This window comes from Haliotis rubra, unplaced genomic scaffold, assembly GCF_003918875.1.
Source record: "Haliotis rubra isolate DU_JTF1 unplaced genomic scaffold, ASM391887v1 Scf4, whole genome shotgun sequence".
Taxonomy (NCBI): domain Eukaryota; kingdom Metazoa; phylum Mollusca; class Gastropoda; order Lepetellida; family Haliotidae; genus Haliotis; species Haliotis rubra.
In genome coordinates, this window is record NW_025767079.1 from 1,192,332 (window position 1) to 1,219,827 (window position 27,496).

Consider the following 27,496-nt stretch of genomic DNA (forward strand, 5'->3'; position numbering starts at 1 on the left):
TCAATGTTAAAAATATTTATTGTCTATATGACTGACCAATCCCATACTTTAGTCATCACAGGCACAGATGTGACAGCCGGAGTTATCCTTCTTGAATCCGGACAGGCCACAGTCCAGGGTGCACGCTTCAAGGATAGGGCACGGCGTTACTGAAACAAACAGCAGCAGAGGACATCAATAAAACTACCTACAGACGTAACAATCACAAAGGGACATGTGGTCAGTGAAACATACGGGATATGACGTCACTGAAACATACAGGGCATGACGTCACTGAAACATAAGGGATATTGCGTCACTGAAACATACATGTCATGACGTAACTGAAACATACGGGATATGACGTCACTGAAACATACGGGGTATGACGTCACTGAAACATACAGGATAGACGGCACTGAAACATACGGGTCATGACGTCTCTGAAACATTCAGGATATGACGTCACTGAAACCTACAGGGCATGACAACACTGAAACGAAAATGAGGGGAAATACAACAGCTACGACTCTGAAACAATCAACGAGGCTGAGAGGCCAAATCTAGATCCAGGTAAATATCCAGTTCATAGAAAGTTTGTGTCAATTCAAAGTTTGGCTGAAACATTTGGCCGCGTGAATATTTGTATGTCATTTTACCTCGTATGATATTTCACTTTCTATTCAAATTTGTTCATCATTGATATTATCAGTAATACCTGTGCTGTTGGCATTTTTGCTTGTCTGTTTGTTTGTTTGCTTGTTGTTTAAAACCCCCTGGCTGCCGAGTTTTTTTTCAGGCGCACATTTTCATACGCTTTGAAAAGTGAACGTTGTGCGAGAATTGCTCTCGCGTGGTCCTGGATCTACGTAAGGCTATAACATTACACAGAAATGTAGAATATTAAATTTCCTATCCGTTGGTATAAATATAAGTGCAACTACCTTGGCGGTTTGAGAAATAGACCTTGCTAAATGTTGTCCAAATTTTTGTTATGCGTTAAAAAACAGTAAATTTCTCCGCTTTTTATCGCGCACCGATAAAAGCACTGTGCTAGGAATTGTTTAATGGGGCATCTTTACGGAAAGTGTGAGCGAAGAAAATACAGCCTGATATCTGAACGACATAAGTGTATATGAATTGGGTTTATGTGCTTGTGCATAACGTTATACGCTCAACATTAAAAATGACTCGCAATAAATGTCAAAAATGTATTTTCTTCTATGACGCAAACGACGACAGAGAGGTCATAAACGTATAATGATAAGGGGGCATAACTTCGTTATGCGTAACACTAGGTCAATGTAACTCAGATCACTTGGAGAAAATGTGTTGTGGATACGGACGCTATATTTTCGTTATTTTATATTCATGGTGAACCTCACTATTCCAATTCAAAGTTCCCCAATGTGAACGGATGCGCTTTGGTAGTTTCACAATTTATAAGAAAAGATGACAACGTATTACATGTGAAAGCACGTAATAGCGATTTGAAAGGCCCTATCCGATATATAAGTTAGTTCTTAGATTCCCATATTCTCCTGTTTGTGTAGATGTAATTTGACTAATTTTGCATCGTTATTACCAGAGTACTAGCCATATCTTCAAATGTAACGAAATTGCTGAAAATAATACAACATTTTAGTTGACGTCATCACTTGTTTTATGCATTTTGCGACGTTGGAAAACGACGACATTGGTATGCTGATTAGCATATATCTCACTTAATTTCCATTCATTGTATAAAAGGTCTAGACTTCTATGTCAGAATTTAACACTCTTTAGACAAAACATAAAATGACTGATTTTTCCATTTAAATAGTGTCCTGAATATATCAACAATTAGACAGTTTGACAGCGTATCTTATTGTGACCAACACGCGCACCTGTTTGGCATCAATTTAACGTAAATAGAAATAATATTTCACAACACCCGAATATTTTGTTTGGGATAAAATTTTTGTTTGTTTATGATTATGAAGCTATTTCTCTTCATACGTATGCAATGAAAGATGCATAAAGATAGCTTTTTATATATGGAACTATATATTAGAATATGGATATAAGATTTGTCCGAATTAACACATGAGATGGTATATATATTTTTCAACAATTTTCCTATAAGTAGTTAGAGTTTGATATCCTGTCATCACAATATTATTTAATCGAATATGAATTGAATATATTATCGAAAACAATGATAGAGAATCATAAAACGTTTCCAACAAACGCGCACCTGGCCGATCTATATGCATCATTCTTTTGTCTATAAAACGACACAAAATTATGCAATGAACACGACAATCCCTTTAAATATGTGTGCATGTACATTTCATACCATATATAAATCATTGTCATGAATATTATCAGTTTTGCATATAAGGTTGAATTATATCACCGTTCATTAACCTGTTCATATGAAATTGCAATATTAGTCCAAATAAATTGAATATTGTACGTCATAGGAACTAAAGTAATTGCAGTAATGGCTACGTTTGATCTTCTAACACTTGTGTAAAGGTTTAAAATATGGTGTATTGCAATAAATATGTCAATTTCTTATGTAAATATGATTCAAACAATCAAAAACTTTCAAAGAATAAAACACCGTAAACCCTATATGCATGTATGATATGATATTGAACAAGGCTAAATGTAGATACTGAAGTCAGTTTCCTGAAAAAAGTATCCGAACTATCCGCAAAATATACATCATAATACTGACAGTATAATCGGAAGGATATGGCGATTGTGTTTACTCTTGTTCAACCGACCTTCACCTCAAAGAAATTGCCTAATATGTACAACAATGTTGACGTATGACATCACTACCGCTGACCGATTTCTTACAAAATGGCGGCTTTGCTGACAAGGGTACACAGGATTTTGCGAGGACCCTTCCACTGATTCAGGGATCGTTTGTACATAAATATGAGATGTAAGTAATCAGAAGGATTCTGACTATCTGTGTATTGTTATATGTTTTTTATCGTTTTCACTATACGTAAGAGAAAAGGACAGAAATGCAGATAATTACCGTTGTCGTTCTGCGTGATTTGGCGTCAGTCATGGCGTCACGCTGCACGGAAACTTTGACAATTTCTTATGAATTATCAAATCATTGCATTGTATCTATTTATAATTTCCTATTTCTTGCTACGATACTCTTTCCATGTATATTCTAAAGGTATTGAGCCATTGCAAGCAATGAATAGACGGATGAATGTTGAAAAATTTCAGAAAATGCTGCGCAGTGTAAAATCGGAATTTGTCTTTGTTTACATTTCACACAAACGCAGTCTTTCAAGCACAGCGTTCGTTTTCACACCCAATATGTTTCGTCTCATTTTATCTAGACAGTTATTATTGGTGACACAGACCAGTTTCAAATTGATTCTAAAATGTATGGGGAATTCAGTGATGCATTTTTCGAAGCTGAATATGAAATATACGTGATGTAATAGGCGTCTCAATACCGGCCTTCGCGAAACGTGATTTTGTAAACACTATCCCAATATGGCGGAAAGCGCTCTACGGTGTTCGTGTAAGTGCATTTTCGAAAACATCCCAACCGATTCTAGATTCATCGGCAACGTTTCAGAATTATAATTAGCGAAATCATGTAAAACTGATATCAGTGATCATAAATATGTTATTTTTGAAATTCAATACTCACAGTAATTATCCGATTTTCACATTTCAAAACATACAGCAAATAACGCTGTGAATCGCGATTTCATACTGTGTCAAAAATGTCGCCATTTTCGATGAAGCCTATTTTGTAAGGTCATTTTCAGCACTTGAGCTTTGTTTAAAATAATAGTGGATGGTATCAAGAAACAGGGAATTTCCCGCAGAATTCGAAACTGTGAAGTGTATTTGTGTGCGTGGGATATTTTGATTTTTATTCGACTTCAAATTGAGGGTTGAAGGGGAAGGACATATATGTCCCTGTGGCATCCAGGGGGGTTAAGGACGCACTCAACATTACTGCATCTGGCAAGCTACTCTCGAAACGTTCGTAGCAATACGAACTTTTGAAGCCCATTCTTAACACATTGGCTACGATCAAAGTTAAGATTTCTTAAGGCTACGAACGTTTCGAGAATAAGGGCCCTGGACCTAGATTTTCGAAGCTCTTTAGCGCTAAGATAGTCGTAAGTTAATTTATGGCACTTACGACTATCTTAGCGCTAAGAGATCTTCGAAAATCTAGGCCCTGGTGGGCACGAAAACAGGTTGATCAATTTGTTTGTTTAATGCAGAGAAAATGTGATTCATCAACACTACTTTACACTAAATGACCTTTCATTACTTTATTGAGCAGCTTACATTGGCGCTATACAAATATTAGAATGTATGTATTACACAGACAGGATACTTTGTTGTTTTATGCTGCACTCCGCAATATTCCACCTATATGGCGGCGGTCTGTAATCGAGTCTTGATCACACAATCCAGTGGTCAACACCATTAGCCTCTATCTACGCACCTGGGATACGATGAAGTAAGCGAGTCTGACCACCCGATCCCGTTAGTCGCCTCTTACGACAAGCATGGTTTCCTGAAGACCAATTCTAACTAGAGTTGGGTATTGCCAATATTTTCGTATTGCGATATATTGTGGCCACTGGCCACTGTTATGATTGTACAAGAGATCAATTAAAAATGTTTCCAAATTAAAAACTTCGCTCTAAAGTTTGGAACTCGAGAAAAAGCGTCCGCCATTTTGGTTTGCTTATCCTTCCAACGAGTGCCGGTACCAATCTATTTCTTCTTATTTATACGGTTTAAAAGTCACGCAAATGTGCAAATAGCTATTAATTATATGACCAATAAACATTCTGAAAACTATCAATGTATAATAATGTAAAGGAAATACAATTGTTATTAGTACTTTTGACTACATCACGAAATGTCCGATCGTATCGGGTGAACCGGTTCGCGAAAAGTGTACCGCAATATTATATCGTATCGTGAAGTTCGAATTGCAATATACCGGTTAACCGTTATTATCTCCCAGCCCTAATTGTAACCCGGATCTTCACGGGTCTCTGTTGGATTGTATTTATCACTGTTTGAATGTAACATCTATTTATCTGTCTCCACAATTCAGCAGGATGCAGCGCAGTAATTACAGTTTGGCAGTATGAGAGAGGACACCTGAGACAGATGCTCCTTGTGAAACTAATGGACCAGATGTTGACAGCACACTTGATAAGTGAGTCGGGTTAGTTTCACGACGCTTTTAGCAGTATTCCAGCCATATCACAGCAATATAACTTAAAGGGACACCAGTAATGGACTTCACACACACGCTTTTAACCTCAGGGGCGGTGGGGTAGCCTAGTGGTTCAAGCGTTTGTTCGTCACGCCGAAGACCCGGGTTCAATTCCCCACATGGGTACAATGTGCGAAGCCCATTTCTGGTGTCTCCCGCCGTGATATTGCTAGAATATTGCTAACTTACTTTAACACCAGTAACCCCTCCACCCCGATTGATGGATGTATAATCCAGGGAGTGAGTGATTGAGTTAACATATAGTCACATCGGCCATATCGTGACTATGGCACCAACAGATCAATAAAAAACAATATTTTATGATACGAAAATCTGTCAACAAAGGACTGTAAAATAACCAGAATACCATAGCTTTAGATTCAAAACCAGCAAGTAACCAGAACATGATATTTTCTAAACGTCACAATATAAAAACAGGCTATGTGTCGCCAAGAGTGAGTGAGTGAGTATGGTTTTACGCCGCTTTTAGCAATATTCCAGCAATATCACGGCGGGGGACACCAGAAATGGGCTTCACACATTGTGCCCATGTGGGGATTCGAACCCGGGTATTCGGCGTGACGAGCGGACGCTTTAACCACTAGGCTACCCCATCGCCCCATATCCCCAAGAACTGAAGGTAGATCACCATACTCAAGACCATGGAGACTTTGCATTTTATTACCTGCATGGCCCCAAGCTGGATTTACACAGTCCCCTCAGCTGTTGGCGATTATGGACGAAGCTGGCCATGAATGAAACTTTGATATATTCTACGATTAAAAACCTGGTAGCCTTGACTTAAGTTTGAAGGCCGTGGTCTTACACGCCCTGTCACGAGGACAATACGTTTATGGTACTTCACCACTCCTGAAAATACAGCCACTAACAACCTTAGTTGTTTACTTAAAATACCAATGTTAAAACAAAAGGCATCTATCTTCAAAACATATCAATAATCAAGACCTTTAAAACAGTCAATAATTAAATAGTTAATGGGCATAAATACCCCCCACTACCACCTTTACATATTACATTTGCCCAATAACATCACACTGAAAGTTGCAAGGTAGCACTTTTTCACTGTCCCACTGGTAACACTTTACATCTTTGGGAATATTACAGTTATTTTTTCTAAGGGTTCAAACCATACTGTTTCATGTGTTGATGATATAAAACAAATACTGCAAACAAATTAACAACTCTGTTATCACAAATAAACAATCACATGGGTCACATGTTTTATTAACTTTAATAGTAAGTGGCAATGAGTTGCCAGATGACTTTAACATTCAGTGTCCAGTCCCAGGCACTGTCGGTGGATGTCACAGAATGCTGCAGAGAGTATTTCCTCAGAAAGTGACCTTTTCCTCTTCATACAGGCGTGTGACGATTTGATCTCGGCCAATATCTTCTGAAAACATTCAAACAACTTTGTGTAATATTAATGATATTTAGATTGGGGTTTACTATTATATCACTAAATATTTATGATTATGTTAGGTGACACTGACAAATCTACATTACATACCTATTACTACTACATTTTTATCATAAGTTTTGTTCAACAATTCTATCCCTTGAGCGTTCACCTGAAAGAATATTTGCATTATTTAATTAACAATAATTGATGAGGAAATAAAGATATTTTATGTGATTTTCAAATAAAGAATTGTTTAATAATCTTAATAAATACTCATTCTCAGTAAGAGTGACCATTGTATCAACCAGGCTGTTAATAAAGGTATATGATTTTTTTAAGATAATTATAACATCTCAAACATGATATTCAGTTAGTTCATATGTGCCAAAGGCATGTACCATAACACATTAATAAATGTTCCTAGGAATCTGGACTTGTTCATCATGCCAGTGTAATTGCAAAGAAGGTTAGCATTTTGATCATGGTTATTATGAATCCAGGACAAAACCCCTGCGGACAAATTCTTTCTTTCTCTCTTCATTTTTGTATTATTAGTTAATTTACTTGAAAAAAGACTGAATTCAGCATGTCAAACTAACATTCTAAACCAGTATCGTGGTCTGTTATTTGTCTGTGGACCGCCTCCGTGGTGTAGTGGTTAGAGAGTCTCTCCGGAGAGCGGAAGTTCGCGGGTTCGGTTCCCGACTAGGTCATACCAAAAGACGTTAACACATGATACTTGTTGGTCCCTGCCTGGCACTCGGCATTAACGGGTATAACAAGGTGAGGTGAGGTGAGGTGAAATTGGGTTTAACGTCGTACTTGAGAATATTTCGCTCATATGACGACGTGCATGCGTGTGTATGTGTATGTGCGGCTGCTTGTACTAGCCCAGACTGAAGCTGGTTTTATAGTGCTAGCCAACTGAGATACCATGCCGCAGTGAAGCATGAATACCCCACTCAGACACATTATACTGACTCCGAGCCGACCAGTCCTTGTTGTACCCATTAATGCCGAGCACCAGGCAGGGACCAACAAGTACCATATTTTAACGTCTTTTGGTATGACGCGGTCGGGGATCGAACCCGCGACCTTCCGCTCTCCGGGCGGAGGGTATAACAAGGACTGGTCGGCTTGGAGTCAATGTAATGTGTCTGAGTGGGGTATTCATGATTAACTGAGGCATAGTGAGCTCATAGGGGCGTGTCTCGCCTAGAAACAGCGTTAGAAAGACGTATAGGTATATAGACCCTTCCCTACACACACGCGCATGCACGTCGTCACATGAGCGAAATATTCTCAAGTACGACGTTAAACCCAATTTCACCTCACCTCACCTCTTTTTGCATGTGTCAGAAGCGCCCATAATATATGTTTTTCTGTGTCGTCTGCCTTCGACGTGCAATGCCACTTACCTTCACAATCAGTGTCGTGATATCTTCTTTAAGTAATCCATGCAAATTCCAACCACACAAAAAATAAATGCCGTGGACGAATCGCAAACAGATGATACTTTGCAAAATGCTGAACAGATTCGTGACATCTGTGGAAGAAACCCGGACAGGTCACAGAGACCCTTGAATGAAATCAGACTCGCAAATGAAATCGCGCACGTGCTTGTTGATGTAGCACGGGCAGCATGTGAGGTCCGAGAAGCTGGTATAAAATATCAAAAAGATGAACCTTGGTTCGTTATGGAACGAAATAGATTTAATAAAACGAAAAGAAAAAAACAATAAAGACAGAATTCAATAAACTGGCATATCTCCAAGACCAAAGTTAAGCAAGAAATGTAAGGCTACGAATATGATACTTCGTCAAAATCTTTACCACTCGTCTAAAATGTTTTGAACTTCCTAAGAACACGTGAGAATGAAAACAATGTGATAAATCCTAACATCAAAGCGTTCTTTATTAATTAATAAGAGCCCAACTATAAGCAGCTACATTAGAATAAGAATTTACAATGCGAAGCTCCTTTACACGATTGTAAAATTATACACGATAACGTAATGGCGGACAAAATGATATAAGTGGAACATAAACTTAAAAGAAATAAAGTATCAAGATAGGATTTTGTCGAAACTGATGCGTAATAAATATTATTGGAGTATCTGTCCAATTATAGTCGGAAATTCAATTCAATCTTCTGTAATCCCTCAAACGTGGCTAACAGGAATCCAGGCGATCCAAACTCGAACAGAGCCAATACAACACTAAGCTGTTTGGAAAACATTTTATCATAGCCCTAAATGATCGATTACTGAAATCCTCAGATATTGATAATATCCTCACTGCATTACAGTTGGGATTAGGGAACAAATACAAACTGCCGATAACATATTGGTTATCCACATATTTTGAAATTATTAAACAACAGACTTATGCGTGTACATATTTTACAAAAGCATTTGATTCTGAATGGACAGCAGGATCGTGGTCGAAAAATGCGAAAGATTGGAATTGAATCTTGAAAGAAATATTAAATCAATGGCACAATGGAATAACGCACACATTTGCAGCAGTACTCTTTTTAATTTTCTCAAATGATTTTGAATAGTATTTGGTAAAACAAGGATGTAAGGGGATTTAATTGGGTTTGGAAAATAACGTCACGATTGCTTTACAATTTATGGTACCACTTAATGCAAATGATACAGTCCTTCTTGTGAGTGTTCCATTACACAAGCAGATTAAATAGTCAGAATCTGAAGTTGGCATTTTGCTATCTTCCTTTTTCATTCATTTATAAGGGATTAGCAGTTCATAAGGTTGAACTGTACACTACTTAGACTGGTGATTTGCCTGTTATTTTGTGGTATGCGTGTATATGTATATGTTTTACGCCGCACTCAGCAATATTCCAGCTATATGGCGGCGGTCTGTAAATAATCGAGTCTGGACCAGACAATCCAGTGATCAACAGCATGAACATCGATCTACGCAATTGGGATACGATGACATGTGTCAACCAAGTCAGTGAGCCTGGCCACGCGATCCCGTCCGTCCCGTACTTTGTTGTTTTACGCCGCACTCAGCAATATTCCACCTATATGGCGGCGGTCTGTAATCGAGTCTTGATCACACAATCCAGTGATGTACAGTGCGGTACTGTACATACGGTATAATGCCTGGCAGCTGGTTGCCAACAGATTACCGCACCTAACTGGTAAGCCTGTATGTACAGTGCGGTACTGTACTTATGGTATAATGCCTGGCAGCTGGTTACCAACAGATTACCGCACCTACCTGGTAAGCCTGTATGTACAATGCAGTACTGTACTTACGGTACAACCGTTATTTAATACGGTAATCTGCTTGCAACCAGCTGCCAGGCATTATACCATAACAAAATCACGGTAATTGTTTACAGTGAACCAAGTCAGCGGGCCTGACCACCCGATACTGTTAGTCGTCTGTAACGACAAGGATGGGTTACTGAAGATCAATTCTAACCCGGATCTTCACGGGTCTGCACATGTGAATTCATTATTATGTTAAAGTGACTAAACCACTTTAGTATGCTGTCATCTTGATATGTTTTGTAGGCATAGTGCTTGTTGTATATGTATGCTGTTGTGTCAGAGTTGACTGTTTTCGGACAATAAACTGAACTGACAACCTAACAGCTTTAGTCGCTAAAATAGAAACATGGGCCGCTGAAGATTGGGCAGCTGAATGCCCTGTACGGTGTCCGGTACGCAGGTATCCTACCTGAAGTTGCAGTTGCAGTCGGCGATGTGGTAGTTGTCGTGGTTGTAGTTGTTGTGGTTGTGGCTGTAGTAGTTGTAGTCGCTGGAGAAGTAGTTGCAGCGCTGGTAGACTTAGAAGACGTGATGTTACCTAAAACAGATGACATCAAAATAAATTAGTCCTTTTGTAAATGCAACACAATCGAATTACAAGTTTCGGTAACCGTTTTTCTTGGCAATGCAGCAATCGCTTTGGTGTCAGGACGTGTATTCTGTATTCATGTTAAACTGCGGGACGGGAGCACTGACATTAGTCCTGACCAGTTTAAGAAAGGTTAAGTTTAACTCCCAGCTTATCAGTACCAACTAAACCACAAACTGTATACCAGTTCCTAAAAGTGAATAATAATCTGAAAACATACACACTTACCACCACCTTGTTTGTTTATCTGGATAAGATTCATCAAAAAGGAATTCAGACATATATATTTCAGGCAGACATAATTTCTGTTACAAAGATCGGGGGACATCCTTTTAAATAGCGATCGCTGTGCAATCCATACATGCCACAACCGTGAACATTACTATCAAAGTATTCATTCCGCTTGCTTTATACATTCTTGATTGCTTTAAAAAGATTTCATGATCAGTATCTCAACTTAAACATCGCAAAATGCGGAAATAAAACCTCTTACCAAAATAACTATTTGTAAATTACACGTAAGCCAGAGTACTTACTGAACTGGCACAAGATTTCATACCATTTCTAAGGCATTTACAGGCGCTGTGCCGGTACAATGTGGAGTAACGGTTCTTTCAGATACAAGATGGAGAAGCGGTTTACAGGACGCTTACTGTGCTGATTAAGGTTGTGCAATCAGCTACACAGGAAACTTACTGAACTGACACAGGTAGGGTAAACAGTTACTCGGAACAGATTCTGCTGCACTGGGTAAGGTTGTGAGATCAGAACAGAACAGAACAGAACAGAATTTTATTTCAGTAACAGGCCTCCGGCCCAAAATACATGTACATAAATTGATGATAAGTAGAGCACATATATATTTCATTTAGGTTGTGAGATCAGCTCCATAGGAACCTTACTGTACTGACACAGGTATGGAAAACGGTTCCTCAGACGCCTACTGTACTGGTTAAGGTTGTGGACTCAGCTATACAGGAAACTTACTGAACTGGCAGAGGTAGGGGAAACGGTTCCTCAGATGCCTACTGTACTGGGTAAGGTTGTGGACTCAGCTATACAGGAAACTTACTGAACTGGCAGAGGTAGGGGAAACGGTTGGTGCCAAATAAGAATCCTCCGTTGCAGCTGTAGTCTTTCCAGAATCCGGTGCCTGTCTCCATGACGACACAGTCCTCGTTTGTACCCAGCGGCGACCCCGGTTCTCCTCTTGCCCAGTGATGGTAGGAGTACGCCTCTCCTGCAATTATCTGTATTTACACATGGATATATTGATATATAACTTGGGGTGATAATGGGTTTTTTGGGGGTTTTTTTGAGCAAACTGTATTAGAGAGTCTTTGATTGATTGATTGCTTGTTGTCCAGTCGCAGCACTGAGCAATATTCCAGCTTTATAGCGGCGATCTGTAAATAATCGAGTCTGGACCAGACAATCCAGTGATCAACAGCATGAGCAAGAGCATGAGCAATTGGGATACGATGGCTTGTGTCAACCAAGTCAGTGAGCCTCTTACAACGAGCCCGGGTCTGCACGGGTATATGTACCTAGCCTCAGACGCTTATTGTGATATGATTAATTGTCTCAGAGACTAAACCTCCCTCCATTACCCATCATTGATCCCATTCTCTCAGTCATTCACTCTCCATATTCTCGCTTCCCTTGTTGGCAACTATCACATAATCATATATACAATGGAAACATCACACAGCCATGCATATATCCTCTCAGTGAATAACTCAGGGACATATTTTGAATTCATAATGCTCACAATTTCTTGACGTAAAGTACCTTCATTGGGTACAGTCGTACTATATATTGGGTACAGTCGTACTAGAGCTGGATCAATGCTTAAATCATCTCCCACTTATTCTCTCTCTTTTAGGGATCAATGGAAGAGATTGAATCCGGTTGTATTGCCCTGAAGACATATTTGAGTACCTAATCACGACTATACATAACAACTATATGTCCCGGCACATCAGGAGACGGGCCGACAAGGAAAGGTTAGCCCACAAGTGTCTGTCAATTACCATATGTCTGACAACGAGTTCTGTCTGAAGGTCAGAGCACGTTACACAACATCTGACAGACCTTAAACGTACAAGATCTCTGACAAGTAAGAGAGCAAGTGACTGACAGACCCTAAAATCATTTTAGCACCGAATGGGTGCACATCTTGTCTTTTCTCATGAGTGATAGAAGACAACGGTCATGTGTCATGTCATCTGGCTTACTTCTGCAATAGTGCACAATATGTTCTGATATTCCTTACAAGAAATATAAAATCTCATACATTATTTCTAAACATATTTATCATCAAAAACTGTGTTCCAGTGGATATATTGCTTGTGTGAGATCAAATGATATCTCCTCGGAGATAATCGTTTTGACAGTAGATTTTCTACAATGCTCTGACAATGGTATGGCGTCATCAACTTGATGACGTCACAATGCTATGACATCACTGCACTGCAAGTCTAATGGCAGTACACAGATGTACAGTTTTCACTGTAAACTAATGAAGAGTGATTTTTGATGATAAATAGAATATCACCCTCGTGTCTTCTGACATCAAATACATCAACACTTGTTGATTACAGTAAACATATCCTCGCATGCCTCGAATATTTCTAACTTTATCAATTCGTGTTGATATAATTGATATGAGTAGACACCTGGGTGAGATCCTCTATATGTCAATATTTTATGCAATATCGAGTGCAACATTTTCGGACTATTTCTATTTCACTCATTTAAATTGTTACACAGCTTTGCCTAAGTTAACAGTCAGTATAACTATTGAAAAAATAAGGGAAACATATCTGAGATGAGTCTTTATTAATTTCTCAGAACATTTTCCAGTACTTTTGGGGTTGGGTCCTAGCCCGGGTTCGAACCCACACTCTCAGACTCAGGCACGTAATCCCCAGCACATAAAGTTAACCAACTAACCTACACAGCCACCAATTAATACAAAAGCCAAGTCCGTCATGCATCTAGAGCGGTAACACTGTGACATAAACAAACGCCCGCCTCAGTTAACATAGCCGAGAGCTAAATCATCTTATGCATTTTTGTTAAAATAGATTTAAGACTCCTCCCAACCTAAATTTTATTGAAGAAGCTACGTGAGCATGGTCAAACCCAGGAACAACACATGACCATTACATGTCAATTCGATGTCAGCTGAAAGTACTAAAAACGTAAGACCAATCAGAGCCAACTGTGTGTTCTACTTTATGAACATTTTGGGTTATATAAAAGAAGGGCGGGGTTGTCCTAATCGCACTGTTCCTGTAACTTTGGAACGGACAAGCTGCTCTGCACCATCTGTATGTACAGCATTCGCACGTCTTCTTTAAGGTAAGCCCTATTCATGTGTTGCTATTTTTCAAACATTTGAGGAAAACAGGATTCGTTATGCAACAGTGCTTGACAACAGTATAAGAATCCATATAAATACAGGCGTTAGGAAGCGCGAATCTAGCCAGATTTACGCGTAAACCCAGTAAGTTGCAAAGCTTTATATACTACCCATCATACGTTTAGACTTACTAGTGTAAATGTAGCCACTTACTTCAGTCAACTGTTCTAACGAGATTTTGAAAAAATTTCCATACTGTTTAAAGGTACTGTTTGCACATGAACTGATGTGTTGTAAAACAAATTCGTAACGTTGAAAATATTATTGTCATGAGTTCAATAAATGATGAAACTGAGTGAAAAGTATTCGGCACTTGACATAATTTCCACAGACTTATGGGTTAATTTAGTGTAGCATAAATAATTGTCATGAATTTAATTTTCGTAAGGTCCAAGTCAAATTTTGCACATTTGTGAGGAATCATCTTACCTACAGTTTCTGTTTAACTTTCCGTTGCCTATTTATCGAATGGCAACAATTTAGTGAACATATGTACAGTGCCCTGAACTCCTTTAACATGGCGGCCTATAGGATTGTGCATTGTGGAACCATACGTAAGTTGATATATATATATATATATATATATAATGTGATGTCATTAGTTAAATAGTGGTCGGAACATTTAGCTGAAATTATGTGCGCAGAGCAGAGATGATATCGAATTTGCCTGTCAAATTTTACAAAGATCCCAAACTCACATCATGAAAATTATTTATTCTACACTAAATTAACCTGTAAGTCTATGAAAATTACGTCAAGTGGCCGAATACTTTTTGCTTGACTCTGTATATCTGCTAAAGGCACACATCACAATACCAAGATTATTAGCAGCCAGTGTGAAAAATAGTTTCCAAATTTTGTAAGCCAGTGGGACAAGGTATGCCTGAAAGTTACAAGCTCACAGAATAATTCACTCGTCCAAAATTTGAATGTAGACACGAGTTTCATCATTAAGTTGCTAATATGATATGATGATTCAAAAGTGTGTTATAACTTAACAAGTCGGAGAGAGTGATATATTTACAAAATGACCCCATGAAACTGTGTTGACCTACTGGCCCGACTGTATTTTTACTAGCCACGGGCTAGTGGGCCAGTGGCTACTTTACACACTGTTAGCAGCGGACTGAGATCGAGTTATTGGAATGTCGCAGATCTAGGAGTTTCGAACAGCCATATTGGTCGAGCGTACGAAGCAGACCTTCATTAGACTGATGAGACACGTCGGCCAGACTGTCCCAGAATATGAAAGACCGAGGGTGATAACCCATAAAGACGACCATCATCTGCGCATTGTCCATCAACGCAAGCGGATGGCCACAGTGACGTCATCAGTGACCGGTTATGCAATGATGACACGAGTCTGTGTCGGTACTGGGCCTATCGAGCATTTCGCGACGTGTCCAGACAGTCAATCTTTATTTCTGCACATTCCGTTGCACAATTACACAGTCATATAGTCTAGGCGGTAGACATTTCAGAAAGTAACATTGTTTTCGTTGTTAAAAGGCACAATGAGCGTATAATGAAACTCATTCAAAACGCCATAGGTGGGTCTAGAGAGGGGTGCAGGGGTCTCCCCCCCTCCCCTCCCTTTTGTCCTCAAAGTTTATTAAATGATCATTGAAACTCTCGTGAAAATGAAGTGTGCTTCCCCCCTTTCACAAGTTGTCGTTTATATTCATATCGTACCTATTGTTGTTTTGTATGAGTGACTCTTCGGGCTCATTTTTGAAGGTTTCATTCGTTCAAAACAAAATGGCTTTATCGTTGTGGTTTGTACAGAACGGCCCAAAATCGCCTAAAATTGTGTGGAGGCAGAAGACCAGACGTCCATGGTTATCCCTAGAGCACAAAGCAACGCGACAAACTTAGTGTCAGGGGGAAAGGTCCACCGTTTGGGCGGGAGTTGATGTTCATGGCGTGATGGCGTGTGGCCCTGTGCATAGAGCTCAGGTCTCAATCAGTTTAAGTTAAGCAACGTTGAGCGCGGAGAGTCTTTGGATGACCATGTTTGGCAGCTTGACTCCTGAGAGTTTCTAGGACTTCCCCACAACGAAGAACATGTGACACATGTGATCTCACCTTAGGCAAGTGAGTTTGTTCAAAATTGCCTCTGTTCAACAGCTGAAAATGGGTACCCGGTGGGACAGGTCATGAGACCAAAAGTTTCAAGACGGTTTTTTATCACATTTGTGATTATCGTAAACCACATCGAATATACACGTCGCGTTTTACTTCAAACAGAAGACACTTTAGTTTAGATAGGTACATCTACATCAAACCGACTAGTTATTCCACGGAGGAATGTGGGCGTATATGTACTTAGGTGGGGTAGCCTAGTGGTCATAGCGTTCGCTCGTCACGTTGAAGACCCGGGTTCGATTCCCCACATGGGTACAATGTGTGGAGCCCATTTCTGGTGTCCCCCGCAGCGATATTGCTGGAATGTATGTCCGTTATCGCCATAACACCAGATCATGGATGACCAGTGAATTATTCAATGACTGGTTGCGACACTGAACCATGCGTCTGAAAGGTCGTAAGGTCATCCTACTTTTAGACAATGCTGCCAGCCATAATCACAAAGACGTTCGACTGACCAACTTCACTGTACACTTCCTTCTTCCCAACACCAGTGCTCACAAGCAGCCGATGGACGCTCGTATCATCAGGAACTTTAAAGCCCTTTACAAGAAGTCGGTAGTAAAACATCGTCAATACGTTTTGCTTGTTTGATCCAGTTAACTGGACGCCTCGCTATCCGGACGATTCCCGAGTGTAACCAAAATGTACGGATAAATGAGGTTAGACTGTTATCAACAACCGGAAACACGTGACTTTTAAGCAAAGCGAATATATTCTCACACATGAGCCAAACAGTTTCGTATTTGAGCGACATATTTTGATAACGCTACAAATTGTCAGAATTGAATATAATAAGCTCAATTTTGTGTCATGATACACTGACTGACTGACTGAGTTTGGTTTCACGCCGCTTTTAGTAATATTCCAGCAACATCACGGCGGGGGACACCAGAAATGGGCTTCACACATTGTACCCATGTGGGGATTCGAACCCGGTCATGATACATGTACATGATACTGTCAGCCAGCAACCCATGCTTGTCGTAAGAGGCGACTAACGGGATCGGGTGGTCAGGCTCGCCTTATATGGTATCCCAATTGCGTTGATCGATGTTCATGCTGTTGATCACTGGACTGTCTGGTCCAGATTCGATTATTTACAGACCGCCACCATAAAGCTGGGATATGGCAGAGTGCGGCGTTCAACAACAGAAAAAAACAACAACCTGTAATACGATATCATGAGTATGTGAAGAAAAGCACTCGTGTACTCACCATTGTCCCACTTCCATTGCCCCTCCGTCTCCGCGTCCGACAGACCGATCCACACATCATTTCCTGAAAACCTGAGCACCTTGACCAATCCGTCGTGCACGCACACCAGCGAAACCCAGTCAGGAATGGTCACCAAGTTACCTCCGTTTGTACCACAGGCTTTCTTCGCGTCAACACCCTCCGCTGCGAGAGTCGTTAGCTGATAGGTATTGGCACCGAAACCGAACGTGTCGCGTGAGGGTCTGGTGATTGTGTAGGGGCAGGTGTTGATGGATGAGGGGTCTGCAACATAGAAATGGAGATATCACCGCGATGTTCAGGATGTAGTTTCAATTTAGTAGTCTTCGGCGAGACAAGCGAACACTTTTACCACTAAGCTACCCCACCGCCATTCAGCTAAAGATAGTAGTCCCAGAAATCATTGAGAAAGTTGTTTCGGTAAATATCTAATAAATGTATATAAACTACTCAAGTTTTACTCAAATGAATATGTTGAGATATGATTCTCTCACAGTCAAAGTGTCTTTTCAGTATTTTGTGAGATCTCCTTGCCCTGCAATACACGACTGAATGCACCTAGGTACGCTACCGATCAAAGTTTGTAGGGAATCGTGTGACAGCGTATCCCAATATTCGACCACTTCTTTCTTCATATCCTCAATATTTCTAAGTCCTTTTTGGTTTATTCTGTCCTTCATTATAGTCTGTTTGCAGTGAAAACGTACCGGTGAATTGCACTTTAAACAAAAATGTAAAACGAATAAAGTGAAATTAAGATTGCAAATCCTCATAATTCTACCTTGCCAATTGAACATGTAAATCTTAGATTTTTATTCAACTTATGAAAAAAGTTGTTTAACAAACGATCATAGTTTCAAATCGCTTATATTGGTTTGTATTACAAGGGGGTAAGCGCAGTAGTTGGAACAGTGAAACAAATGCACGTGCGGTACGTGATGGGCGTTAACTTAGACCAACCCTACTTGATCTCGGTGTTTCATTTTATGTGCATACCCCCTTGTAATACAAACCAATAATGCCGATTTGAAACTATGATCGTTTGTTAAACAACTTTCATCCCAAGTTGAATAAAATTCTGAGATTAAATTTTCAAATGGTAAGGTAAAATTATGAGGATTCGCAATCTTAATTTCACTATATTTGACTTACCGTTTTGTTTAAAGTGAAATTCATCGGTACGTTTTCACCGCAAACAGACATTTGTCCCCTCACATTCTCAATAGGGTTAAGATGTGGGCTGAAGCTGGGCCAGTCTAAACCTTGGACATTTCCGTCCGACAACCACTGTTTTGTGTAGCCCGCAGTGTTGGACAATCCAATTATCTTCATACAGTGTTTGGGCCGTTGGAAGGAGGTGATCATATAAGATGTCCACATATCGTTCCTTCGTCAAAGTTCCAGTGAAAATACACAACTGCGTCTCTCCACGCGATGATATCCAACCCCACATGTGACATTTCGGGCTATGTTTGGGGCGTTGGTAGATTGGTTTCACGGTATGTTTTATCCAAATTTTCTCACAGTTCGGAAAAAGCCAAACAGAACTTTCACCAGAAAAGAAAATATTCTCCCAATCTTGATTTTCTTGAGGCCTACACCAGTTTAATCGTCTTTCTTTTTGTGCATCTTTCATCACTGGTGAGGACATTCCGCGCTTTTTCACCCAGATAAGTCTTTGTAATTCTTGTCTTAGGGTTTGATCACATACCTGAGGACTTCCTCTATTAATTATCTCATTTCTGATATTCCCAACGCTTTTCAATTTTCCCCTACTCACAATCTGACCAAGTCACCGGTGAGCCGTAGTACTGAACTTCCTTGGCCTCCCTGTCCCATGTCTTGTGCTTAATCCCAACTCCTGACTGAACATTCTTCAAAGTTCTGTATACTGCAGACAGAGGAATGTCATGTCTAACAGTTACCTCTTTTGCATTAGTCACACCCCTTTCAAAGCTTTCTTTTCTCTTCTGCTGTCAAATCTGCCAGGTCATCAAAGGAAGCCCTCTGCTACACCAGGGGAGATAACTCTTGATGTAGGAAGGTTCATGCTTAAGCCTACAAGAGTTGCCTCCCATATTGAGTACGTTACTACATACTGTCAACAAAGGAAGCCGTCTGCTACACCAGGGGAGATAACTCTTGATGCAGTAAGGTTCATTCTTAAGCCTACAAGCGTTGCCTCCCATATTGAGTACGTTACTACATAATGTCAACAAAGGAAGCCGTCTGCTACACCAGGGGGGATAACTCTTGATGTAGGAAGGTTCATTCTTAAGCCTACAAGAATTGCCTCCCATATTGAGTACCTCACTACATAATGTAACACCTATTTCAAAATTCTATTAGTAGTATTAGGAAACAAAGATTTTCTCAATAACTTCTGGGAAAACTGTATGTCACGAGACCACCCTGTCACCGTGACGAGTTGATGTGGCGGTTTAGCCAGTGGTCAAACTGTACACAAGTGTATGACATTTGTGTTTATCTGACGTAAAATGTACCGCAATATTCCAGCTAAGTGACGTCGGTTAAACGAGTTTGGACCAGTCAATCCAGTGATCAACATTCAGTTACGAAATTTGAATACGATGACATTATTAACCAAGTCAATGAGTCCGATCAGCCGATCCCGGTTGTCGCCTCTTATGAGCTGCTAAAGATCAGTCCAAACCAGAGGTAGTTATGTATTACAATGGTATATCAAAACAGAAGGTTTCGCTCAGAAAGCGCTACGTCTGAATTTACAGCAGGTGAGTATACAGGTAGACTAACGCTTATTCATAATTTTGACAGAAACAGATAATTACTTTTATACTTAAAGAAGTGAGTGAGTCAGTGAGTTCAGTTTTACGCCGCAATCAGCAATATTCCAGCTATATGGCGGCGGTCTGTAAATAATCGAGTCTGGACCAGACAATTCGGTGATCAACAACATTATTATTATAGAATATGTATATAGCGCACATATCCAGGCAGCTAGTGCATGTTCAAGGCGCTGGTATTTTTTCCCTCGATCATTGGATGTCAATTTCAACAGCACATCGTATTATCAATCTCAACTCCCTGGGGAGTATACAACTCTTGCAGCCACTAGGCGCACCGAGTTATTGTGGCTTTCTCATCCTAACGAGGTCCCCATTCACAGCTGGGTGGACTGGGACATGAGCATCAATCTACGTAATTGGGATGCGATGACATGTGTCGCCTCTTACGACAAGTATGGGTTACTGAAGATCAATTCTAACCCGGATCTTCACGGGTTAAACTGAAAGGAGCCCCAGTGAGATGGGAGATCCTGAACCTGAGGAAACCTACACCTCCTTGATTTACTCCATTCTTAAGCCTATGATAAACTATAGAGTTACGACAGGTCGTAACGTTACGAACGCTTTGTGGATCGGGGCCCAGCATTACAAACAAGGCTGGGCGAACGGGGAAGTAATGCGGTTCAGGGACTGTGAGACAGACGAAGTGTGCAGGAAGTAGTGTCTGTATGTATCTGTTCCGACAGCTATTTGGATTTGAGCCTTCAGCAGATCCCAGCTGTCTAGGGACACAACTGAGTGATGCCATCTCTTAACCACCAGACCCGTGAAGATCCGGGTTAGAATTGATCTTCAGTAACCCATGCTTGTCGTAAGAGGCGACTAACGGAATCGGGTGGTCTGGCTCGCTGACTTGGTTGACACATTCCCGTTACCCAGTTGCGAAATTATGTGGATAGTTTTAAATAACTAAATTTCCTCCACAGGATACGAATTCGAAAGTATGGACGTCATTGATATGTCTGTGTAAAAGATACCATACCTTTCGTAGTGCGTTGGGGTTGAACTGTAACTGCAGTCGAAGACAGAGTCCCTACAATATTAGAATAGAATTGAAATTATGCTTCATTCTAGAATTTATATACATTTGTACACGAAATGTCGTGACCATAGGATTGAATAAAATAACCCAAAAACAAAATCGTAATAGTGGATTGATAATATGGATTTTTTTCATAGAACACGTGTAACATGATTTAGACAAAAGTTAGTATCGATTCTCTGACGGAATAACATTAAACATAAACTCTTAAAAAAGTAGAAACGCACAGGTCAAAAATGCATTGTCATTGTCAGCGGTAATTATAATTCAGTTCACTCACTGCACATGTGTGGCGTTCAGCTCAGTACCTGATGACATCACCCAATGCAGCCGTCACTACTCTCTCTCTCTCTCTTTTTCTCTCTCCCTATCTCTCTCTCTTTAATAAACTGGGTTGAATTTGGATGCATCTAATTCGCCCACCCCCTCTCTGTCTCTCTCTCTGTTTCTCTCTCACTATCTCTCTCTCTTTAATAAACTGGGTTGAATTTGGATGCATCTAATTCGCCCACCCCCTCTCTGTCTTTCTCTCTGTTTCTCTCTCCCTATCTCTCCCTCTTTAATAAACTGGGTTGAATTTGGATGCATCTAGTTCGCCCGCCCCCCACTCTGTCTCTCTCTGTGTCTCTCTGTCTCTTTCTCTCTGTCTCTCTCTCTCTTATGAACTGGGGTTGTTTTGGTTGCATCTTATTATCTGTCATGAATTGAGGTATTTTGGATGCATTTCACACTCTGTGTCTCGCCACACACACAGACACTATTGCCGCATGCACAGCTACGTTGTGCACAGCACCGTGTACAAGCTGCCACATGCTTACTGAATTCACATATGTAGTTGAGTGTCACGTAGACAGGGATGAGGAAGCCGGACGAGGAGCACAAGGCGTCATGCCACTTCCACGTCCCCGTCGCCATGTACACACAGTCCTTGTGACTGTCGTATATATTGCTGGACGGCGATCCCGTGGCCCAGTTCGTGTACTTGTCGGTGGAACCTGCAGGGTGGAAACACACTGTCAAATCACTGTCTCTTGGCGGGCACGGGCGGTGCAGTCTGCAGCGTCTCGACTGTGCGAGTGACTCTGAGCATTGTTTTACCCCGCCTTTAGCCCCATACTAGCAATATCACGGCGGGGGAGACCAGAAATGAATTTCACACATTTTACCCATGTGGGGAATCGAACCCGGGGTTTCGTCATGACAAGCCAAATCTCTACCTCTTGTCCAGATCCGCCCTGTGCCAACCTACTGCTCGCTAAAATCTCCCCTGCAACAACTTTACCAATTGTCCAGATCCACACTCTACCACGTGTATCTACCGCTTGGACAGAATCGTCTAGATCCACTCCGCGCACCCTTACCACTTGTCAAGGTCCACCCAACTGCTTGACTAGATACACCCTGCCCCACATTCCCTCTTGTCCGGATCCACCAACTGCCACCTTACCACTTAGATCCACTCTGTCCTACGTTATTACTTGTCCAGATCTACCCTGTGCCACCCGACCGCTGGTCCAGATCCAGACACCCTACTAGTCCAGATCTCACATGTGCCACCCCGTCATTTGTCTTCATCCATCCCGTACCACCTTACCACTTGTCCAGATCCACTCCATGCCACCTTGCCACTTGTCCAGACCCACCCCATGCCACCTTGCCACTTGTCTAGATGCACCCCGTGCCACCTTACTACTTTTCTCGATCCACCCTATCCTACTTTACCGTTTGTCATGATCCACTTGTTGTTGGACTCAGTGATGCCGATCCACACTCCCGTCCCCACGTATCTGGTCTGCAAAACCGACTCCAGGTACCGCTGCATGGGCTCACTGTCCACGTCTACCAGATGACCTCCCCTTTGTCTGTGAGGAAAATGAAATGCTGTTTTCAACCACGTCCATTGACAATCTACTTCGTCTCTTTCCGTTACCACAGCAAGAAAACGGCTCGGCTGTGAAGGTGGTCAACCTCCTCCACACATTTTCAAGACTTAAGTCTTAATGTCGCAAACTATTTGCACTGTATAACCTTTTCCCTTTTAAATGCAAATATTTATTATGTGAATATAGAACGTCAGTGCAAATGAATACCCAGTCTTGACGATTTCAGAAACAAATTTCTGTTTGAAGGGAAAATAGATGTGAAAATGATATGAATGGATTCCTGAAAATCAGTGATGACACCAGGTATTCGTGAAACAGTAAGCACGTGCCGCTCTACCGGTAACACCCGGCTTTCACAAAATGTGCACCAAAATGGAAGTATTTTTCGCCTGTGAACAAACTTGACAATAGGTTCGTAGGTCACGGCACCTGGCGAGACCGGGGACAAAATACGTACACTTGGTCCGGTCTAGTAAAATCAGATTTGGGGGTCGCACAATTTGGAACCAAAAACTGGTTCTTGAAGATACGCTTCACCGGAAATCTCATACCGGAAGTAATATGGCCCCAATCTCGCAAGTTGGTGCGCGCAAAGGAAGTCGGGAACCAGCTTAGTATCGGAAGTAGCGCCTCGCGAGACTTTCAGGCCCTATCATGTGATCTTTTTAACAGAAAGTAGAGTTAGATCATTTTACGTTACGACTGTGTAGAAGTTCTGACATTCCGATGCTTATAAGTAACGAAAACCCTCTGGGGAATAGATCTGTTTTACAACACATTGGGGGTCAGTTTCGGATCAAGTATGTCTTTTGTAGTCGACTCCGCATACTTTAACATGCTACTGAGCTAATAAGAATCTCGGGACCGGGTTAGTATTAGTTGTCTTCAGCAACCAATGCGTGTCGTAAGAGACGACTAACGGGATCGGGTGGTCAGGCTCGCTGGGTTGGTTGACACATGTCATCGTATTCCAATTGCGTAGGTTAATGCTCATGCTGTTGATCACTGGATTGTCTGGTCCAGACTCGATGTCAAACGATGTCAAACAAACAAACAAATAAGATTCTCGGGACTTCAAAGAAATGTTTCTCCTTTTCCATCGCGGTAGGTCTTTTTTCAGAAATAATTCAACTAAAATGATTGACAGCTAAAGTGCGTTATATAAACAGTTAGAATAAATTAAAAGTGACCTGAAACAGTGACCTGAAATCTTCACATGGAGCATAAACGTCTCACTATAATCAAGACAAGGACATTAAGTTTCGACCTTGACATAATCAACATTTTTAAACGAAATAAGTGTTGTCACATACATATGCATGCTACGATTTACTGTCAGTATTTTGTTGATTTAGATGAGTAAATGTTCAATAAACAGCAATAAACACATCATAACCCAGTACAAGATTCTCGATGATACGTCGCATGTTTTTCGCACTTAAAACCTTTTCATCTAAAGCCCTCTTCCCCGAGCAAGATGTCATCTTTACTTCAAATGAGTGTCTAAAATAGATTATTCGTGGATTGTATGAGCCCAGATTGAAATGTACAAACGCAGTCATTCTATTTAGATGGTAAGTGTCTACTATGTCTAAGAAGTCTTAACTGATAAAGGGGACGGTAGGGTAGCCTAGTGGGTAAAGCGTTCGCTCGTCACGCCGAAGACCCAGGTTCGATTCCCCACATGGGTACATTGTGTGAAGCCCTTTTCTGGTGTCCCTCGCCGTGATATTGCTCGAAAATTGCTAAAAGCGGCGTAAAACCAAACTTGTTCTCTCACTTAACTGAAAATATATAGTTCATAACTGACAATTAAATTGGAATTTTCCATTTAGTTTAGTTGTCTTTAGCATACACTAATCACCAACCAAGAAAGACATACTCGCAGTCTCGCTCTGCAGCTATCCATGTATCCGGCTTGCTGAGGACGAACTCAAGACAACGCTTCTGGAACATCTTCATCAGGGAACTGGGTGCTGCTGGCGTTGGACAGTCACTTGTCTCGGCGGTGCATCCTTTCAAGCAGCAAACAGTGAGTGAACCTTTTGATTGCGATATATCAGTGAGATGACAATAGGTTAGAGTGTAAAATGCCACATATGACTCTCTGGCTGACACAACATAGGGCTCTACATGCTCCAAAATAGTACAACATACGGCTCGCAACACTGGGTTCTACGTGCCCAAATATGACACAGCATACGATACATAACATAGGGCTCTACATGCTCCAAGATGGCACATCATACGATACATAACATAGGGCTCTACATGCTCCAAGATGACACATCATACGATACATAACATAGGGCTCTACATGCTCCAAGATGACACAGCATACGATACATAACATAGGGCTCTACATGCTCCAAAATAGCACAACATACGGCTCGCAACATGGGGTTCTACGTGCCCCAAGATGACACAGCATACGATACATAACATGAGGCTCTACATGCTCCAAAATAGCACAACATACGGCTCGCAACATGGGGCTCTACATGCTCCAAAATAGCACAACATACGGCTCGCAATATGGGGCTCTACATGCTCCAAAATAGCACAACATACGACTCGCAACGTGGGGCTCTACATGCTCCAAGATGGCACAGCATACGATACATAACATGAGGCTCTACATGCTCTTAAATAGCACAACATACGGCTCGCAACGTGGGGCTCTACATGCTCCAAGATGGCACAGCATACGATACATAACATGAGGCTCTACATGCTCTTAAATAGCACAACATACGGCTCGCAACATGGGGCTCTACGTGCTCCAAGATGACACAGCATACGATACATAACATGAGGCTCTACATGCTCCAAAATAGCACAACAAACGGCTCGCAACATGGGGTTCTACATGCTCCAAGATGGCACATCATACGATACATAACATGAGGCTCTACATGCTCTTAAATAGCACAACATACGGCTCGCAACGTGGGGCTCTACATGCTCCAAGATGGCACATCATACGATACATAACATGAGGCTCTACATGCTCCAAAATAGCACAACATACGGCTCGCAACATGGGGCTCTACGTGCTCCAAGATGACACAGCATACGATACATAACATGAGGCTCTACATGCTCCAAAATAGCACAACAAACGGCTCGCAACATGGGGCTCTACATGCTCCAAGATGGCACATCATACGATACATAACATAGGGCTCTACATGCTCCAAAATAGTACAACATACGGCTCGCAATATGAGGCTCTACATGCTCCAAAATAGCACAACATACGGCTCGCAACGTGGGGCTCTACATGCTCCAAGAAGGCACAGCATACGATACATAACATGAGGCTCTACATGCTCCAAAATAGCACAACATACGGCTCGCAACGTGGGGCTCTACATGCTCCAAGATGGCACAGCATACGATACATAACATGAGGCTCTACATGCTCCAAAATAGCACAACATACGACTCGCAACATTGTGTTCTACATGCTCCAAAACAGCACAACATACGAATCGGATACATAACATGAGGCTCTACATGCTGCCTAGATGGCACAGTAAATAGCACAGAACATGGGACACTACATGCACCCTACATGACACAATATCAGGTAAATTTCAAATAAATGCTCCATTTTCGCTCTCCATATAGTTCACACGGTACACAACATTGAAGCATTCATCGAACACGAAGTGCTCTCCGGATGGCACAGAGCACAACATGGCACACTCTCCGACCTTCTGGATGGCTCTCAATATACTCTGAAAACACGACCTATCACATTCCTTCATTCAACAACACCCTTGGACATCTGAATTAGAAATGATCCTCAGCAACTCAGATGCCACCAATGGGGTCGGGTGATCATGCTTGTGATTGAGTTGATGATACAGGTCATCGTGTCCCAGTTGCGTAGATCGATGTTCATGCTGCAAGTCACTGCAATGTCTGGACCACGCTCCAATATTTACATACTACCATCACGTAGCTGGTAGATTGACGAGTGTGGCAAACGTAAAGCGAGTTTTATTGATCATGTTCACGTCTTGTCATTACATACCTTAAAGTCAACGTCACAAGCATGACAAACAAATAAACAAAGATCACACAAACACGCACACAGAACTGTCATCTAGACACGCCTTACATTCCAAGTACAATCTCACCTGCTGCAAGACAGAGCAGAATTCCAACAAAGCTCCACAACTTCATTATTGCACTGAAATACTAATTCCTCCCTTCAGACACGCCCTGCTGAAGAGCTGTGTGGAGTTGAAGATAGAGGACAAGCATGTCTGTGTACCTGGAGATGAAACTACGTCGTAGGTCTTGGGAAAGACCTCACTGGTTGTGGCCCTGAACCATACAACGCG

At 41.3% G+C, this 27,496-nt stretch overlaps 1 protein-coding gene and 1 long non-coding RNA gene across 2 annotated transcripts; both read right to left on the reverse strand.

The window, feature by feature from the left end:
- Positions 1–27,496, reverse strand: LOC124287036 (macrophage mannose receptor 1-like). The gene is made up of 9 exons (XM_046723500.1): positions 27,290–27,496; positions 25,024–25,156; positions 22,981–23,120; positions 22,077–22,253; positions 21,199–21,249; positions 17,371–17,652; positions 11,653–11,820; positions 10,401–10,529; positions 1–149 (listed from the first exon to the last, which is right to left on the reverse strand). The coding sequence occupies exons 1-9, from the start codon at positions 27,333–27,335 to the stop codon at positions 49–51; spliced, it is 1,227 nt and encodes a 408-aa protein (XP_046579456.1). The 5' UTR covers positions 27,336–27,496; the 3' UTR covers positions 1–48.
- LOC124287037 lies at positions 6,471–8,356 on the reverse strand. The gene is made up of 2 exons (XR_006901183.1): positions 8,102–8,356; positions 6,471–6,674 (listed from the first exon to the last, which is right to left on the reverse strand). It is a non-coding gene; the product is annotated as an uncharacterized LOC124287037 (long non-coding RNA).

Coding starts and splice junctions, on each gene's coding strand:
- LOC124287036 (XM_046723500.1), bottom strand. CDS start 27,335: ATGAAGTTGTGGAGCTTTGTTGGAATTCTGCTCTGTCTTGCAGCAG. Junction 25,157..27,289: donor TCTGCTCTGTCTTGCAGCAG/GTGAGATTGTAC, acceptor GCTGCTTGAAAG/GATGCACCGCCGAGACAAGT. Junction 23,121..25,023: donor GCTGCAGAGCGAGACTGCGA/GTATGTCTTTCT, acceptor TTTTCCTCACAG/ACAAAGGGGAGGTCATCTGG.